Source organism: Coenobita brevimanus, chromosome 69 (genome assembly GCF_032717465.1).
Source record: "Coenobita brevimanus isolate Jiangsu-jjx chromosome 69, ASM3271746v2, whole genome shotgun sequence".
Taxonomy (NCBI): domain Eukaryota; kingdom Metazoa; phylum Arthropoda; class Malacostraca; order Decapoda; family Coenobitidae; genus Coenobita; species Coenobita brevimanus.
Genome location: NC_137022.1, coordinates 2,503,205 through 2,522,500, shown reverse-complemented (window position 1 = coordinate 2,522,500; position 19,296 = coordinate 2,503,205). Strand labels below are relative to the sequence as shown.

The 19,296-nt window shown below is 42.1% G+C and overlaps 1 protein-coding gene across 1 annotated transcript; it reads left to right on the top strand.

The window, feature by feature from the left end:
- Nucleotides 1-1,771: 1,771 nt before the first annotated feature.
- LOC145406038 (uncharacterized) lies at nt 1,772-18,154 on the top strand. Its single transcript, XM_080277226.1, has 8 exons — nt 1,772-2,056; nt 6,445-6,676; nt 9,125-9,258; nt 11,332-11,502; nt 12,990-13,124; nt 15,977-16,165; nt 17,254-17,372; nt 17,923-18,154. Exons 1-8 carry the CDS (start codon nt 1,772-1,774, stop codon nt 18,152-18,154), a joined length of 1,497 nt encoding a protein of 498 aa, XP_080133352.1.
- The last annotated feature ends 1,142 nt before the right edge of the window (nt 18,155-19,296 follow it).

The window sequence follows — 19,296 nt, the reverse complement described above, 5'->3', positions numbered from 1 at the left end:
TGAAAGCTTCCTCAAGTCCATCCTAGAGGCGATTCAGTGTGGTGTGCGAGAGAGGAGAGTGTGAGTGTGTGAGGCAAGGACATGGACGGTACAGGGGCACTCACTGTCTCCTTGTCACAGCCCGTCACCGCCACGCAACCCTGATTTGTGCCCAGTAGCTCCATCTCCACTGATTCCTTCACCCACCAATACTATCCTGCTGTTTCAAATAGCCCAGCAGACTCCCATAACCCCCTCAGCTGGCTAAAACCGTCTGGCGTTGAGGGAAACTTTAAACAGGCTCGTATGTTCCACTCTGAGCTCAATTCAGTCGTCACACACACGTCAAGAGCAAAGGAAAGTTCATGGTGGCGGTATTAACACCCTCAGGCTCCTGTGACTCACCCTCAGATGAATATTATCGTTCAGTGTTGCGGGAATAACGTACTGGAGTTGTCGCGAGCGTGAGAGGGTTAATAATGGTGAAAATATAAAACCTGTCAGACTCGTGTGACTCCGAATAACATCATCTTTCGTGAGCGGGAAGAAAATACTCGATAAAGCGTGAAATGAGAGAGGCAGTAACGCTGCAATAACGGTGTAGAAAGGCAATAACGCTGCAATAACGGTAACAAATATTGATACGTAGAAGGGTTGATTGTACAGTGCTCCCGGGATGTTCTTCGTTATTGTGTTCTTGCTGGCCTTCGTGTCGGTCCTCATCTGGCATTTTCTGTAGCCAGGGAACTAGGTGGCCTGTGGGGCGTCCGGTGAGTCTTTAGTGAAGACTGTGTGCCGTGAAAAAACAAAACAAAACAAACGCTAATCATAACCAAAACTGGGCACACACACACAAAAAAAAACACACACACACACACACATTAAAATTCAGCTAAACACAAACATCATCGTAATAAACAAATACAAAGAAACGCAGACAGAATCGTAATAACACAAAGAGAATCGTAACCCAAACTGGACTCACAGAAGAAGAAAGCAAGTCTAGGAATCACAACCAGAACAGTATTTACAAAACAAGCAGCCATAATACCAGACGTAAAAGAATCAATACAAGAACCAGACATAGAGAGGAAAGAAACTAAGGAGCCAAAGGAAAGACATTACCTAAAACCATAACGTGATTTGAATAAGAACGTAATTTGAGTCGAGGGAAAAAATCTTAAAATCCTAGCACTGGAGAACGGTAGGCTAGGTTTATCTCGTCCCTCTTGACTGGGATTAAGTTTGTGTTGGAGGCCAAATTAGAAGAGTTAAGCGTGAAGGTGGAGGCGATTTGTTTGTGGCCACCCCTTTCGGGATTAAGGCGTCTGGCAATAGATAGACAGAAGCGTGAAAGTGGTCGTGACAGAACTGCCTTCGCTGCTAGTGGTCCCTCGCAGGCTAAGAAGCATCATAGCCTAGCGGTAACAAGAACAATATCAGAAAGGGTAACACACCCTCCTATAGAAACCCTTCAGGGGCTCGAGGCTAGGTTAATTAGACCAGATCACTTGAAGGTGTGAAAATAAGATGCTATTGTAGTGAAGGGCTGAAGGCTAAAGACAGAGGTGTGGTGGAACAGTAGGTTGGGAAAGGAGGGCATGTTGTTGGGGTTCTAAACTGAGCTTAAGTGTCTCAGCTAGTTTCGAAAAAGAGGAACAGAGACACCATCACATTAAAGGTTAAGGGCTTAAGAGAAAAGTGCTGCGGGATAAGACAGTAGGTCAGGAGAAGTGAGAGAGAGACAAAGAGAGGAGAGAGTGGGCAAGAGAGAAGAGCGGGGTGTTTGGGCATGGCTGGTGGTTCGACCCGCTTCGGTTCGGTACGCTTCGGATCGGTTGTCGGGGAAATGGCGGGCTGGAGAAGAGGGAGGAGGAGTTACAGTGGAGGTGGAAGGGGTCGCCGTCATCTGCTGCTCGTGTTGGCGGTGGCGGTGGCGGTGGCGGTGTGTGGCGAGGCCTTGGTGGTGGTGAAATGCCCCCAGATTGCACCAAAGAACTCGACCATGGCGTCCTACTGCAGCTGTTCGAAGCAGCGGTCCAAACTTACCATCAAGTGTGATTTTGGAGGCTACGAGGTGAGTGGTGGGTGTTACTGGCTTTGGTCTTATTACTAAACCTTTTTGTAATCTTCCTCCTTCTCCATCGTAATATATAAATAAATAAATAATGATCCATCCATCCATCCATCATCCAATCCTACGTTGCCCCATGAGAAGCGTAGGGGCAACGTAGGATTGGATGATGGATAATGATAATAACAATAATAATAATGAAAAATGCATACTGAAGCCAGCGAGATGTATGCTGATTTCGCTGATTTCCATGTGCTCACTTTCCCCTATTCCTGACCGCTTGTACTTTTGGGAGGGGGGGCTGGGGGTGTCGCTCCCCAAATATTGCATTACGGATGAGAGTCGATTTCAGAACATGTACTAAGATATCAAAGCCTCATCTACTTCTCATTACCTCTCATTGCGATTTGGGAATTTTTGATTTGGTGAGGGGCTGACTCTCCAAAAAATCACACACACACACACACACACACACACACACACACACACACACACACACACACACAGGCTGAATCTCACGCAACGGTAGAGGACGAGATGGTGATAGGAGTGAGGGGGGGGGGTTAGCACCTCACGTCACCAATAATACATTACGTTATTGATATAAACATATGCTCATGTTAAGAGGGTATAAATAAAATGCAAAATGAATCGCTGAAGAGAAAGAGTTAAGGAAGGTCCTGGCAATGACTTTACTGGCCATATTCTCTTTGGCACATGCTTCCTAACGCGTCTTCCTAAGTGATTTATTTTGTATATTGCACGTTAATTTTTTCTTATACAGTATTTCCATAATTTTAATACTAATAGAGTTTGCATCAATTAGAAGGAAAAAAACATACTTATAATAGGAAATAAATCGCCAAGGAAGAGGTGTTACGGTCTCCACACCTGTAGCGTTGTCTAATTAAAACCGGGAACGCAAAGGTGTGATTAAAGTCCCCGTTTTTTCAATGACAAATTCAAAGCATAAGTTGGTGATAGGAATGTGTTACCTCTCTGTGTTAGCTTTCTGTCTACGCTTGTGATGCGTTAGCTTTCTGTCTGTGTTAGCTTTCTGTAATGTGTTAGCTTTCTGTAATGTGTTAGCTTTCTGTAATGTGTTAGCTTTCTATAATGTGTTAGCTTTCTGTAATGTGTTAGCTTTCTGTAATGTGTTAGCTTTCTGTCTGTGTTAGCTTTCTGTAATGTGTTAGCTTTCTGTAATATGTTAGCTTTCTGTAATGTGTTAGCTTTCTGTAATGTGTTAGCTTTCTGTGATGTGTTAGCTTTCTGTGATGTGTTAGCTTTCTGTAATGTGTTAGCTTTCTGTAATGTGTTAGCTTTCTGTAATGTGTTAGCTTTCTGTAATGTGTTAGCTTTCTGTCTGTGTTAGCTTTCTGTAATGTGTTAGCTTTCTGTCTGTGTTAGCTTTCTGTCTGTGTTAGCTTTCTGTAATGTGTTAGCTTTCTGTCTGTGTTAGCTTTCTATAATGTGTTAGCTTTCTGTAATGTGTTAGCTTTCTGTAATGTGTTAGCTTTCTGTAATGTGTTAGCTTTCTGTCTGTGTTAGCTTTCTGTAATGTGTTAGTTTTCTGTAATATGTTAGCTTTCTGTAATGTGTTAGCTTTCTGTAATGTGTTAGCTTTCTGTAATGTGTTAGCTTTCTGTGATGTGTTAGCTTTCTGTCTGTGTTAGCTTTCTGTAATGTGTTAGCTTTCTGTAATGTGTTAGCTTTCTGTAATGTGTTAGCTTTCTGTAATGTGTTAGCTTTCTGTCTGTGTTAGCTTTCTGTAATGTGTTAGCTTTCTGTAATGTGTTAGCTTTCTGTCTGTGTTAGCTTTCTGTCTGTGTTAGCTTTCTGTCTGTGTTAGCTTTCTGTAATGTGTTAGCTTTCTGTAATGTGTTAGCTTTCTATAATGTGTTAGCTTTCTGTAATGTGTTAGCTTTCTGTAATGTGTTAGCTTTCTGTGATGTGTTAGCTTTCTGTCTGTGTTAGCTTTCTGTAATGTGTTAGCTTTCTGTAATGTGTTAGCTTTCTATAATGTGTTAGCTTTCTGTAATGTGTTAGCTTTCTGTAATGTGTTAGCTTTCTGTAATGTGTTAGCTTTCTGTAATGTGTTAGCTTTCTGTAATGTGTTAGCTTTCTATAATGTGTTAGCTTTCTGTAATGTGTTAGCTTTCTGTAATGTGTTAGCTTTCTGTAATGTGTTAGCTTTCTATAATGTGTTAGCTTTCTGTAATGTGTTAGCTTTCTGTCTGTGTTAGCTTTCTGTAATGTGTTAGCTTTCTGTCTGTGTTAGCTTTCTGTAATGTGTTAGCTTTCTGTCTGTGTTAGCTTTCTGTCTGTGTTAGCTTTCTGTCTGTGTTTGCTTTCTGTCTGTTAGCTTTCTGTAATGTGTTAGCTTTCTGTAATGTGTTAGCTTTCTGTAATGTGTTAGCTTTCTGTAATGTGTTAGCTTTCTGTCTGTGTTAGCTTTCTGTCTGTGTTAGCTTTCTGTAATGTGTTAGCTTTCTGTAATGTGTTAGCTTTCTGTCTGTGTTAGCTTTCTGTCTGTGTTAGCTTTCTGTCTGTGTTAGCTTTCTGTAATGTGTTAGCTTTCTGTCTATGTTAGCTTTCTGTCTGTTAGCTTTCTGTGATGTGTTAGCTTTCTGTCTGTGTTAGCTTTCTGTCTGTGTTAGCTTTCTGTAATGTGTTAGCTTTCTGTAATGTGTTAGCTTTCTGTTTGTGTTAGCTTTCTGTAATGTGTTAGCTTTCTATAATGTGTTAGCTTTCTGTAATGTGTTAGCTTTCTGTCTGTTAGCTTTCTGTAATGTGTTAGCTTTCTGTCTGTGTTAGCTTTCTGTCTGTGTTAGCTTTCTGTAATGTGTTAGCTTTCTGTAATGTGTTAGCTTTCTATAATGTGTTAGCTTTCTGTAATGTGTTAGCTTTCTATAATGTGTTAGCTTTCTGTAATGTGTTAGCTTTCTGTAATGTGTTAGCTTTCTGTCACACCCTGTAATGTGGGGTGTAGGTTTAGCACATCCAAGAATTACAGTTGTTACAAAAATGCCACTCAGTAATCAAAGCCTTGCTCACACTTATGCACCCTCGGTTTGAAGTTCGTGTTGACAGCGGCTGTAAGCAGAGGGAGGGGGGGGTAGTGACGTCACACGGCCCCCTGACCTCACGCTGATGTCACTTGTCCTAAACTCGCCCCCGGGATGACGTCAGCACTGGATAGATGTCATTGCACTGGGATAGAAGCAGAAGTGTCTCGGGACCCTTATCTGGAGGCAGTGAAAGTAATGTTTAATAATACGTGATTCGGGGGAGGCGGTGGCCCAGTCGGTAGAGGGGTGGCTTACTATTCCAGCGGACGCGGGTTCGAGTCTCCATTAGGGTCGGGGACAGTTTAAATTATTTGAATTCGCTGAAACACACTTTACTGATGTACCAAAGACCCGCCGACATGTAAAAACACCCCCGCTAATACCAGTACACCAGTCCTGTATGAGACAGCCCTAGCGTGTATTCAATATGGACGGTAGGTGTTAGCGCCGAAGTGGTGACATGAGGAAGTGCACAGTACGGAGGAGGACTGCTGGGCCTCATGGAACGGGGTGTTAAGCGTATACCCAGAGTCGTGCATATGAAGAAAGAGCTGATTTCAAATGTAGCTCTCTAACTGTGTACATTGCGTGATTTGAAATGCTAAGAGTGATAAAAAATAGACATTGGATATTTGCACCTTCATTATGTGGTGTAAATAGGCGGTTTTATTCAACTGTAAATTAACCGTTCCTATGTTTAAACTTGAAATCGGGAGGTGGAGTGCAGGCTTGCATTTTTGACGATTATTTCTGAAGAAGGTGACGATGAAGGAATATGTCTGGTGTTTCTGTACCGTTGCTGACTGCACTCTCTAATGTGGGATGCAGGCTAACCAAAACTAATAATCACAGGCGTTCCATAAATGACCGTCAAAAACCAGGGTCTTTCATTGCATTTGTGATTTAAGGTTTAAGCCTACGATCCTAAAAACTATAACTGCTCTTTTTCATGACTTAAAACTAATAATTGACTGCCCATTAGATTGAGAATTGACGTTTTAGACACATTAACTCGACAGGCCATACAACTAACCCAAACCTAACCCAACCTAACCTAGCCCAATCTAACCCAACCCAACCCAACCCAACCTAACCTAACCTAATCTAACTAACCCAACCCAACCTAACCCAACCTAATCTAACCTAACCCAACTTAACCTAACCTTACCCAACCCAATCCAACCCAACCTAACCTAACCCAACCCAACCCAACCCAGCCAACTTAACCCAACCTAACCCAACCTAATCTAACTTAACCCAAACCCAACCTAACCTAACCTAACCTAACCCATCCCAACGTAACCTAACCTAACCCTACAGGCGGTGCAACTGACGCGGGATCTGATGGCGCCCTTTCTAAACACAACGCTGACGAGCACGTATGTACGGCTGGTCAACGCAACGAGTGTGCACATAACCAGCTCGTTCATGCAGGCGTGGCACGAAGCCCCCTCTGCAGCGCTGGATGTGTGGCACGGCGGCAACCTCACCCTAGAGTCCACGCCGGAAGCCACGGCACCCTCCAAACTCAGCGCCTTCAAGACTTTTGCTGGTAAGAATTCAAATCTTGGCTGAGGTATGTTTTGTCAAGAGTGAGAGGAAAACGAGAGAGTAATCAGTGTTTCCTGCCAGTCACGCAACACACACACACACACACACACACACACACACACACACACAAACTGCGCCTTTTGAATGAGAGAAGTAGAATGATTACGAGAGGAAAATAATAATGAGAGTCCATTTGCTTTAACAGGAAAAACAGGATAAGGAGAGTACATAATTTTTCCATGTCTAGCTCCTCCTACAGAGAGAAATCTAAGTTACTACGAGCAGTCCATCGTAAATATGTTTGAAAATCCCGCCACAAGATAAACAATTTAAAATCATGTCGTAACTCCCTGCCTAAACTAGCATTTTTAAATTACTTTCCGTTTTCCTCTTATTTTTGTCTGCAACAGCGAGAGACACGAGAAGAACCTGCATTTTCATGTCTTTCCTGCAATAATCACAACTGTCTGCACTAAAAGACTCGTTTTTAGAAGAACAAATGACATGAGAAGATGCTGCTCCCTCTTTGTCCTCCGTAGGTAAACAAATCATAGCTAAGAGAGGGAATTTGATCTTAAGAGCTTGAATCTAGGCTTTAGAATTGAAATTATCGCACAGTAAAAGTTCGACAATATTCTCCTATCAGCACACTGTCCTTCCTGCCGCTTACCTCATTCCTCCGCGAGCGTCAGATATCCTTCCTTCCCATTCTCCCTTGTTGTGTGTTTCATATTGCTATCACATATAAATATCACATGTACATATTATATTGCTATCACATATAAAAATCACATGTAAATATCACATGCAAGGGCGTGGGAGTGTCTTTCCTTCACAACTCTTCTCGTGCTTCAAGTTGTTATCACATCAATATATTTCACGCAACATCTTCCATTTTGAGAGAGAGAGAGAGAGAGAGAGAGAGAGAGAGAGAGAGAGAGAGAGAGAGTGAGAGAGAGAGAGAGAGAGAGAGAGAGAGAGAGAGAGAGAGATCAGTATAGCTAAGTACAGATAGATATTATGTGGCTGTGTGGTGAAATGATATACACGTGTATGTTAGAAGTATGTGATGTGATGATGAAGATATGTGATGTATGTGATGGATGTGATGTATGATGATGTATGGAGTGTGATAAAAATATGTGATGTATGTGATGTATAGTGATGTATGTGATGTATGGTGATGTATGGTGGTGTATGTGATGTATGGTGGTGTGTGTGATGTATGGTGATGTATGTGATGTATGGCGATGTATGTGATGTATGGTGGTGTATGTGATATATGGTGATGTATGTGATGTATGGTGATGTATGTGATGTGTGTGATGTATGGTGATATATGTTATGGACGGTGATGTATGTGATGTATGGTGATGTATGATGATGTATGGTGACGTATGATAATGTGTGGTGATGTATGGTGTTGTATGGTAATGTATGGTGACGTATTGTAATGTATGCTGATTTGTGGTGATGTATGGTGATGTGTGGTGACGTAATGTAATGTATGGTGATGTATGGTGATGTGTGGTGATGTATGGTGACGTATGGTGATGTATGTGATGTATGGTGATGTATGTGATGTATGGTGATGTATGTGATGCATGGTGTATGATAGAAATATGTAATGTATGGTGATGTGTGGTGACGATGTATGGTGACGTATGATGTATGTGATGTATGGTGACGTATGTTGATGTATGGGGTGACGTATGGTGATGTATGATGATGTATGGTGATGTATGGTGAAGAATTGTAATGTATAGTGATGTATGGTGGTGTGGTGACGTAATGTATGGTGACGTATGGTGGTGTATGGTGATGTATGGTGATGTGTGGTGATGTATGGTGAGGTATGTGATGTTTGGTGATGTATGTGTTGTATGGTGATGTATGTGATGCGTGGTGTATGATAGAAATATGTAATGTGTAGTGATGTATGGTGACGTAATGTATGGTGACGTATGGTGGTGTATGGTGATGTATGATGATGTATGGTGATGTATGGTGATGCATGGCGATGTATGGTGATGTATGGTGACGTATGGTGATGTATGGTAATGTATGGTGGATGATAGAAAATTAATGTGATATATGGTGATGTATGATTATGTATGGTGACGTATGGTGCTGTATGATGATGTATGGTGATGTATGGCGATGTGTGGTGACGTATTGTGATGTATGGTGATGTATGGTGATGTATGGTGGATGATAGACAATTAATATGTGATGTATAGTGATGTATGGTGACGTATGGTGGTGTATGATGATGTATGGTGATGTCTGGTGACGTATTGTGATGTATGATGATGTATGGTGATGTATGGTGGATGATAGAAAATAATGTGATGTATGGTGATAGAAAATAATGTGATGTATGGTGACGTATGGTGGTGTATGGTGGTGTATGGTGATGTATGGTGATGTGCAGCGTGTATGTCTGCAGGTGTGGGCATCGTCAGCTGTAACATCACCTCAGTGCCGTCTAAGTTCCTGCGTGATCGAACCCGGGGAGGCTTTCGAATCAAAGATAGCTCCGTGGACACCATCAGAGCGGGTTTCTTACACAGGATTGAGCAGGTGGGTGGCAGATCCCGCAGACTTTATTGTGGAGAGCTGCGTTTAGAGCTTTACTTAGAGCTGAATTTAGAGCTTAACTTGGAGCTTCATTTAGAGCTTTACTTTACTTAGAGCTTCATTTAGAGCTTTACTTTACTTAGAGCTTCATTTAGAGCTTCACTTTACTTAGAGCTTCATTTAGAGCTTTACTTTGAGCTTCATTTAGAGCTTTACTTTGAGCTTTATTAGAGCTTAACTTAGAGCTTGACTTGGAGCTTCATTTGGAGCTTAACTTGGAGCTTTATTTAGTGCTTTACTTAGAGCTTCATTTAGAGCTTTACTTAGAGCTGAACTTAGAGCGTTACTTTACATAGAGCTTAATTTATAGATTCGTTTAAAGCTTAATATACAGCTTAACTTAGAGGCTAACTTAGAGCTTTACTTAAGTTAGAGCTTCATTTAGAGCTTTACTTAGAGCTGGCTTTACTTTACTTAGAGCTGAACTTAGAGCTTAATTTAGAGCTTAACTTAGAGCTTAACTTAGAGCTTCAGTTAGACCTTTACTTAGAGCTTTACTTAGAGCTTAACTTAGACCTTAACTTAGAGCTTAACTTAGATATTCGTTTAGAGCTTAACTTGGAGCTTAACTCAGCGGGCTTCCTCTATCCATTTTACTCAAATTTGGCCAAAAATTGTCATCTTTTTAAAATTCAGAGTTGCAACTATAGATTAATGCGATGCTAGTCACGAAGAAGTGCTATGGAAAGAATGTAGAGCCGTAGTATTGTCATTTCTGTGAATAAGCGACGTAAAAAGGACGAAAATCTTGGCCAAGTTAGAGTGAAGAAAGCGTAGTTCCTCTTCCTTGGCGATTTATTTTTCATACAGTACCCGGGACACCATCTACTACGCTGGGTGGTAACCATGTAACTAAATGACGCCTGGTAGCCTAGTGGTTTACGAGTGAAGCCTGTGAGGGTTTCCATTGGAGGGGTGGTTAGGGTTTACTACTCACATAATGCTACTCAGGGAAGAATGAGTGGTCATCCTTACCTTAAATTAACGTTGTGTGTGTTATTGTGTGTGTTATTGTGTAGTGTGTGTTATTGTGTAGTGTGTTATTGTGTAGTGTGTTATTGTGTAGTGTGTTATTGTGTAGTGTGTGTTATTGTGTAGTGTGTTATTGTGTAGTGTGTTATTGTGTAGTGTGTTATTGTGTAGTGTGTGTTATTGTGTAGTGTGTTTTTGTGTAGTGTGTGTTATTGTGTAGTGTGTTATTGTGTAGTGTGTGTTATTGTGTAGTGTGTTATTGTGTAGTGTGTGTTATTGTGTAGTGTGTGTTATTGTGTAGTGTGTGTTATTGTGTAGTGTGTTATTGTGTAGTGTGTTATTGTGTAGTGTGTGTTATTGTGTAGTGTGTTATTGTGTAGTGTGTTATTGTGTAGTGTGTTATTGTGTAGTGTGTGTTATTGTGTAGTGTGTTATTGTGTAGTGTGTTATTGTGTAGTGTGTTATTGTGTAGTGTGTTATTGTGTAGTGTGTGTTATTGTGTAGTGTGTTATTGTGTAGTGTGTGTTATTGTGTAGTGTGTGTTATTGTGTAGTGTGTGTTATTGTGTAGTGTGTGTTATTGTGTAGTGTGTTATTGTGTAGTGTGTGTTATTGTGTAGTGTGTGTTATTGTGTAGTGTGTTATTGTGTAGTGTGTGTTATTGTGTAGTGTGTTATTGTGTAGTGTGTGTTATTGTGTAGTGTGTTATTGTGTAGTGTGTGTTATTGTGTAGTGTGTGTTATTGTGTAGTGTGTGTTATTGTGTAGTGTGTTATTGTGTAGTGTGTTATTGTGTAGTGTGTGTTATTGTGTAGTGTGTTATTGTGTAGTGTGTTATTGTGTAGTGTGTGTTACTGTGTAGTGTGTTATTGTGTGGTGTGTGTTATTGTGTAGTGTTATTGTGTAGTGTGTTTTTGTGTAGTGTTATTGTGTAGTGTGTGTTATTGTGTAGTGTGTGTTATTGTGTAGTGTGTGTTATTGTTCTGTCATTGTGTAGTTTGTTATTCTCATCTGTGCGTTATTAATCTCCATCTCTCCTCCCTCAGATGCGGTACATAGTGCTGGAGAAGAGTGTGGTGGGTGTGGTGGAGGGGTCTGTGGCTAGTGAAGGCTACGTCACACTCAGCAAGCGTCACGTGCACACCTGGAATGGACTCAGCCTAATTAATTCCACCTTTACTACGGTCGGAGCGGGGGCCTTCAACCTCACTCATCAGGTCAGCACGCACTCAGCACCACACGCAACGCACGCAACACTCAGTCTCACTCAGTTCCACCCCCAGTTGTAATAATCTCACTCTCGACACTCACGCAACACTGTCACACTCAACCTCATTGTTTCACCTTCATTTTCGACACACGCAACGCACGCAACACTCCCGCACTCAGCCTCACTCAGTTTCACTCTCATTCTCAACATTCACGCAACACTCACACTCAACCTCATTCAGTTTCATTCTCAACACTCACGCAACGCATGCAACACTCACACTCAACCTCCCTCAGCGTCTCTCTCAAACTCAACACTCGCATGCTTTCTGTCTCTCAACACTCCCACAATACACCACACTCACACGCAACACTCACCCAACACTCACACACGCAGCCTCACTCACTCTCTCAAAATCTCTTCCCGAATTTTCACACAAAGAGGATGAGATGGAGGGATGGAGCGGAGAGGGAGGGGGAGGCCAAGGATGAGATGGAGGGATGGAGTGGAGAGGGAAGGGGAGGCCAAGGATGAGATGGAGGGATGGAGTGGAGAGGGAGGGGGAGGCCAAGGATGAGATGGAGGGATGGAGTGGAGAGGGAGGGGGAGGCCAAGGATGAGATGGAGTGATGGAGTGGAGAGGGAGGAGGAGACCAAGGATGAGATGGAGGGATGGAGTGGAGAGGTATATGAGAGAGTGGGGTGTGAGCTGGGAGCAGGGCAGTGAAGTGGCATGGGAGAGGGCGACGTGGAGGCGATTTGTCTGTGGCCACCCCTTACGCAATTGAGTCGTCTGGCAATAGATAGATAGATAGATAGTATTCTCGTCAGTTAAGGTAGCTCCCTAACACCTCTTCCTTAGCGATTTATTATGGGTTACTACCCTTTTGCATTCTATCTATGCAGTGTATGGCGATATTAGACGTATTTATTTAACACGAAGGACAGTAAGGTGTAATAAGCAAAATAAGTAGCTTAGGAAATGGTGTTAAGAAGAGACTAAGGCGCTGGACTGAGCATTGGCGGGTTTTATTCTAGGTGAAAAATAAGACTGAGAAAAAGAGTTGATTGCTTTATAGAGAGGAGGGAGGCTTACTATTTTTCTTCCTTAGTACGATGAGTGGATGGTTACATGGGGTCACTTTTACCAGGAGCTCTGTTGTTGTTGTTGTTGTTGTTGTTGTTGTTTTTGTTCCTTCCCACTCCATCTTAAATGGGATTGATGATAATGATGATGATGAAGATGGCGATAATAATGATGATGATGATGATGATGGTGATGATGATGATGATGATGATGATGGAAACTATAATGATGATGATAATAATGATGATGATGATGATGATGATGATGAGAACGATAATAAAAATAATGACGATGATGATGATGATGACAATGGTGACGATGAAGACAGCAGCAGCAGCAATGACGATGACAAAGACGGTAAAGACAAGGATAGTGCCAATCTTGCCCCTCTTCATCGCCTTGTGCAGAGTGACATGGAGAGCGTTGAGGTGCGTGGGTGTCGCGTGGGGCGTGTGGGGACGGGGGGGCTGGTGGCGGCCGGCGATATTGCGGTGACGATCAAGGACAATGTCTTTAGCAGGCTCGATCGAAGGGCGTTCAAGGTGAGTGTGTGTGTGAGTCCTTTTGACCTTATTGATGACCTTGTTGATGAGATTGATGACCTTATTAATGACCTTATTGTTGAGATTAATGACCTCATTGATGACCTTATTGATGACCTTATTAATGACCTTATTGTTGAGATTAATGACCTCATTGATGACCTTATTGTTATGAGTAATGACCTCATTGATGACCTTATTGATGACCTTATTGTTAAGATTAATGACCTTATTGATGACCTTATTGTTGAGATTAATGACCTCATTGATGACCTTATTGATGACCTTATTGTTAAGATTAATGACCTTATTGATGACCTTATTGTTGAGATTGATGACCTTATTGATGACCTTATTCATGACCTTATTGGTGACCTTATTGATGACCTTATTGTTAAGATTAATGACCTTATTGATAACCTTATTAATGACGACCTTATTGATGACCTTATTAATGACCTTATTGATGACCTTGTTGATGAGATTGATTACCTTACTGATGACCTTGTTAAGATTAATGACCTTATTGATGACCCTATTGTTAAGATTAATGACCTTATTGATGACCTTGTTGATGACCTTATTGATGACCTTATTGTTAAGATTAATGACCTCATTGATGACCTTGTTGATGACCTTATTGATGATCTTGTTGATGACCTTATTGATGACCTTATTGATGACCTTATTGATGACCTTATTGTTAAGATTAATGACCTTATTGATGACCTTCTTGATGACCTTATTGATGACCTTATTGATGACCTTATTGATGACCTTATTGTTAAGATTGATGACCTTATTGATGACCTTATTGTTAAGATTAATGACCTTATTGATGACCTTATTGTTACGATTAATTACCTTATTGATGACCTTATTAATGACCTTATTGATGACCTTATCAATTACCTTATTGTTGACCTAATTTTTAAGTGTGCGAAAGACAGTGTGTGAGAAAATTTGAGTGTGCGAACAGCTAAGTGTGCGACAGACTGCATACGTGAGGAACTGTGTGTAAAAATTGGGTGTGAGAATAGTGAGTGTGCGAAGAACTGAGTGCATGAAAACCTGAGTGCGCAAAAAACTGAGTGTGAAAAAGTGAGTGTGTGAAGAACTGAGTGCGTTAATTTTTGAGTGCGCAAAAAACTGAGTGCGAAAAGTGAGTGTGAGAAAAAATTGTCCGAAAAAAAAAACTATGTGCGAAAGACAGTGCACAAAAAAAAACTGAGTGTGTGAAAGACTGAGTGTGTGAAAGACTGTGTGTGTGAAAGACTGAGTGTGTGAAAGACTGTGTGTGTGAAAGACTGAGTGTGTGAAAGACTGTGTGTGTGAAAGACTGTGTATGTGAAAGACTGAGTGTGTGAAAGACTGTGTGTGTGAAAGACTGAGTGTGTGAAAGACTGTGTGTGTGAAAGACTGTGTATGTGAAAGACTGAGTGTGTGAAAGACTGTGTGTGTGAAAGACTGAGTGTGTGAAAGACTGTGTGTGTGAAAGACTGTGTGTGTGAAAGACTGTGTATGTGAAAGATTGTGTATGTGAAAGACTGTGTGTGTGAAAGACTGTGTATGTGAAAGACTGAGTGTGTGAAAGACTGTGTGTGTGAAAGACTGAGTGTGTGAAAGACTGTGTGTGTGAAAGACTGAGTGTGTGAAAGACTGTGTGTGTGAAAGACTGAGTGTGTGAAAGACTGTGTGTGTGAAAGACTGTGTGTGTGAAAGACTGTGTATGTGAAAGATTGTGTATGTGAAAGACTGTGTGTGTGAAAGACTGTGTATGTGAAAGACTGTGTGTGTGAAAGACTGTGTGTGTGAAAGACTGAGTGTGTGAAAGACTGTGTGTGTGAAAGACTGTGTGTGTGAAAGACTGTGTGTGTGAAAGACTGAGTGTGTGAAAGACTGTGTGTGTGAAAGACTGAGTGTGTGAAAGACTGTGTGTGTGAAAGACTGTGTATGTGAAAGATTGTGTATGTGAAAGACTGTGTGTGAAAGACTGTGTATGTGAAAGACTGTGTGTGTGAAAGACTGTGTGTGTGAAAGACTGAGTGTGTGAAAGACTGTGTGTGTGAAAGACTGAGTGTGCGAAAGACTGAGTGTGTGAAAGATTCTGTGTGTGAAAGACTGAGTGTGTGAAAGACTGTGTGTGTGAAAGACTGTGTGTGTGAAAGACTGAGTGTGTGAAAGACTGAGTGTGTGAAAGACTGTGTGTGTGAAAGACTGTGTGTGCGAAAGACTGAGTGTGTGAAAGACTCTGTGTGTGAAAGACTGAGTGTGTGAAAGACTGTGTGTGTGAAAGACTGTGTGTGTGAAAGACTGAGTGTGTGAAAGACTGAGTGTGAGAAAGACTGTGTATGTGAAAGACTGTGTATGTGAAAGACTGTGTGTGTGAAAGACTGAGTGTGTGAAAGACTGAGTGTGAGAAAGACTGAGTGTGTGAAAGACTGAGTGTGAGAAAGACTGAAGCCCTGTATCTTCGTCACTTTCATTCACTTCGTCTTGCAGGTGAGAATGACAAATTTGCGTTCCATAAAGGCTACGGTCAGACTATTTCATTCAGATCAGGAAAAAAAAACTCAGGAAATCAAGGTTTCTGTTTTAAAGCAATAATTCTGTGTTTTATTTCAGCAGTATATAGTCTCCTTTATGTATTTTATCATGTAGGATGAGCTGACTGCTTTATTTAAACTACCAACTGTTTATTTTACGAAGCTGTGTTTACAGATGGAAGTGATTTACATTTTTGCTCCCACAGTCACTTTCAGCTTAAAGATCTCGTACTTTGAGGTGATATTAAAGACAGAGGTGACCATACCCAGCTGCCGGCCATCTGTTTTAACCATCTGGCCTTACAGGTGGAGGTGACGGGGCCAGTGAACTTTGACCGTAACGTGATCGGGTCCTGGGCTGGTGACGCTCTGGAGGGGTTCATGTGTCACAACCGGACGTCACTTGAGAGCAACACGATCCTGGTGGACAGTCCTCTTGATGTCGTGCTTAACCAGTCCACCACACCCTTCCACACCTCCTGCGGCAACCCACAAGTACGTACCACACCACACCATGCCCTACTACACCACACGCCCTTCCGTACCACGCTGCACCACACCACTCGCCCGTTCTTACCACACATCACATCATATCCATCCACCCCACACCACATCACGCACCATCACGCACCCTGCTATACCACAACACACCATACCAATCCACACCACACCACAAAACACCACATGCCACACCACACGCCATTCCACAATACGTCATTCCTCACCGCATGTCATTCTTCACCTGGGGGGGATAATCTGAAATAATCGGTTTTGTGTTACTAATTCTCTCTCTCTCTCTCTCTCTCTCTCTCTCTCTCTCTCTCTCTCTCTCTCTCTCTCAAGGAATTAGTGAATATCTATGATGACAAGTTTCATAGTCGTCATCTGTTTTAATTTTCAAAAAACGTTCACTAAAATTCCCAGAAAATAACTGTTTAGAAATGAAAGACGTATTTTTTATTTTTTTTCAGTGACGCATTAACAAATAAGTCTCGTGCTTCTGATCCTCAGCTAAATATTTTCATTCTTGAATTAAATATTTCAGACTTGCATTGTTTTTCGCTGCACTCCAGATCACAGACAACCGCAGCCCAGCAGTTCTGTGCCTAATGTTCACGTGACATTACCCTCCTGTATGTGCCAGCAGAGTAGACTATATTTTCCATTATTTTTTCAGTATGTTTGACTATCCTTCATTCTTTTCCGTGCCTGCTTCAGCTCGAGAGAAATTCTAGCCATGTGGAGAGGATAGAGAGTGAGAGACTGACGAGAAGAGTGTATGTGAGCGAGGTGAAGAGGGAGAGAGGGAGGGGAAGGCCAAGGATGAGATGGAGGGATGGAGTGGAGAGGTACATGAGAGAGGAGGGTGTGAATTGGGAGCAGGGCAGTGAAATGGCTGGGGACAGGGTGACGTGGAGGCGAGTTGTTTGTGGCCACCCCGTATAAGGGATTAAGGCGTCTGTCAATAGATAGACAGACTTCCTTCCAAACAGTGGTGTAATTATCAACGGGTGAGCAGAAACCGTGGCTCGTGAGTGTACCTAAACTAAACACCTTTGTTCTTCATCTATTCCTCTTTCTAGATTTTCCTGATCATCACCCCAGAACACCCACTGGCTCTGATTGTCAACACGACGGGCGCGTGGGCACTGGGCGGCGTGTTGTTCGTGGTGGTGGTGGTGGGCGCTGTGCTGGGGGCGAGGTAACGTATTTAACGGTCTTCCTAACCTTCAGTCCTGTATAAGATGGTTTGTATATACGTTTGCCTTTACCCAGACAGCTACCAGACGCTCTTCATTCAAACTGGAGTGAATACTGAGGTGACAAGATGCGAGAAACAAATTGATCATTGATATTAGTTGCCAAGTTTAAGGTTATGGTGACTTTTTTGCTTGTCTTCACTCAAACAGCTACAGAGGCAAGTTAGCTTCGGAGATACATCAAAGAGAATATCAAAGTGACAAAATTACAGTAAAGAAACCGATCTAGGAACAATAGTTAATTGTTACCCAGACCTGTGTATCTGGCAAATACGTTATACTCTTTCTACTTTAACTTGGTCCAAAATTGCCATCTCTCGATCTTGAATCCTGAGATGTACCCCTAGATTAACATTATATTATGGTGCTAGTCACGAGGAAGTGTAATAAGGATATAGTCTTTTCTTGATCCTTATCTACGTGAAGTAAGCTGCGAAAGGGCGAAAATCCTGATAAAGTTAGAGTAAAAGTTTTAGGTTCGTTTCTCCCCAGGTTGTTGCGAGGCCAGAGTGTCGGGTATGGCGTGGGCTTGGAGAGGCGCTTCCCGATCCTCCTCAATGGGAGAGAGAACAAGACATCACTCGAGAACCTGCCTAACCACGTAGAACTGAACCAGGACGAGGAGGAGGCTGAGGAGGCGGTGCAGATGGAGATGACGGCTGAGCGGGAAGGCGAGGCGGAGTATGAAAAGCCGTCAATGGTCACCCTCGAAGACCTCTATTAACTGATCCACGTAGAACTTAACCATCATGAGGAGGCGACTGAGGAGGAGGTGCAGGTGGAGGTGTAAGTGGAGGTGGAAGCTGAGGAGGAGGTGCAGGTGGAGGTGTAAGTGGAGGTGGAAGCTGAGGAGGAGGTGCAGGTGGAGGTGTAAGTGGAGGTGGAAGCTGAGGAGGAGACGCAGGTGGAGGTGTAAGTGGAGGTGGAAGCTGAGGAGGAGGGGAAAGGTGGAGTATGAAAATCCACCGCTGGTCACTATCAAGGGTCTATATTAACCCTTGTCGACATTAACCATGATGGAAAGGAGGCTGGTAAGAAGGTTCAGGTGGAGGCTGAGGAGGCAGGAGAGGTGCAGTGTAAAGAGACATCACTTGTTACTCGAAATATATTACCCACTTCACAAACAAAAACGACTGAGACAAGGATAGCACCGTAATTTCCTTGAGATATCTGGTACCTATTTATAAAGATACAGAAGTAAGATAAAGCTAGCATCTGGCCCTTACCCTACCAGTAAAGTGCGTTTCCTGAGGCGTGACAAGCAAGCGAGCTTTTGTACATATGTCTATCATTATAAGTTCATCTTGTAAACTTTCAAAATTTCTTGAGTGGTAGTTGAACAATAACAGAAGAATAATTGAGTTTAAATTTTGTGTCTAATGTTTTCTCTCTGGGTGTGCATGTAGTGAGGTTCCGTAGCATTTACCACACGCGCAATGTTCAGTTCTCTGTTCCCAACTTGCCGTGTCAATGAACTATGTCGGTAAACTCTTGGCTATTGATCGAATGATAAAACCCAGAAATAGGGCAATTACCCCAGCTGATTTCACCTCCTAAACATAGAAAAAACGTTCATGTAAAATTATGAGCAAAATATCAGGTATCTAATTGTTAGAATTCATGCAAGAAAACATAGTGTTACAACAAGAAATCTTTCATAGTGGAGCATGTCAACTGAAGCCCTCGGTACATTCCCATGGAAAGCTGAGATTTCAAGAAGCTTCTCTGGTCTCATGAGAAAACATATTGCTAAAAACGAAACTGAATGCATCTGCTCCCTGCTGAAAGAATCTCGTCTCTATCCCACATAATAGAAAAGTTATTAGCCTCTGAAAACCATCGCTGTTGGGCTGTGTCGTGTTGGGT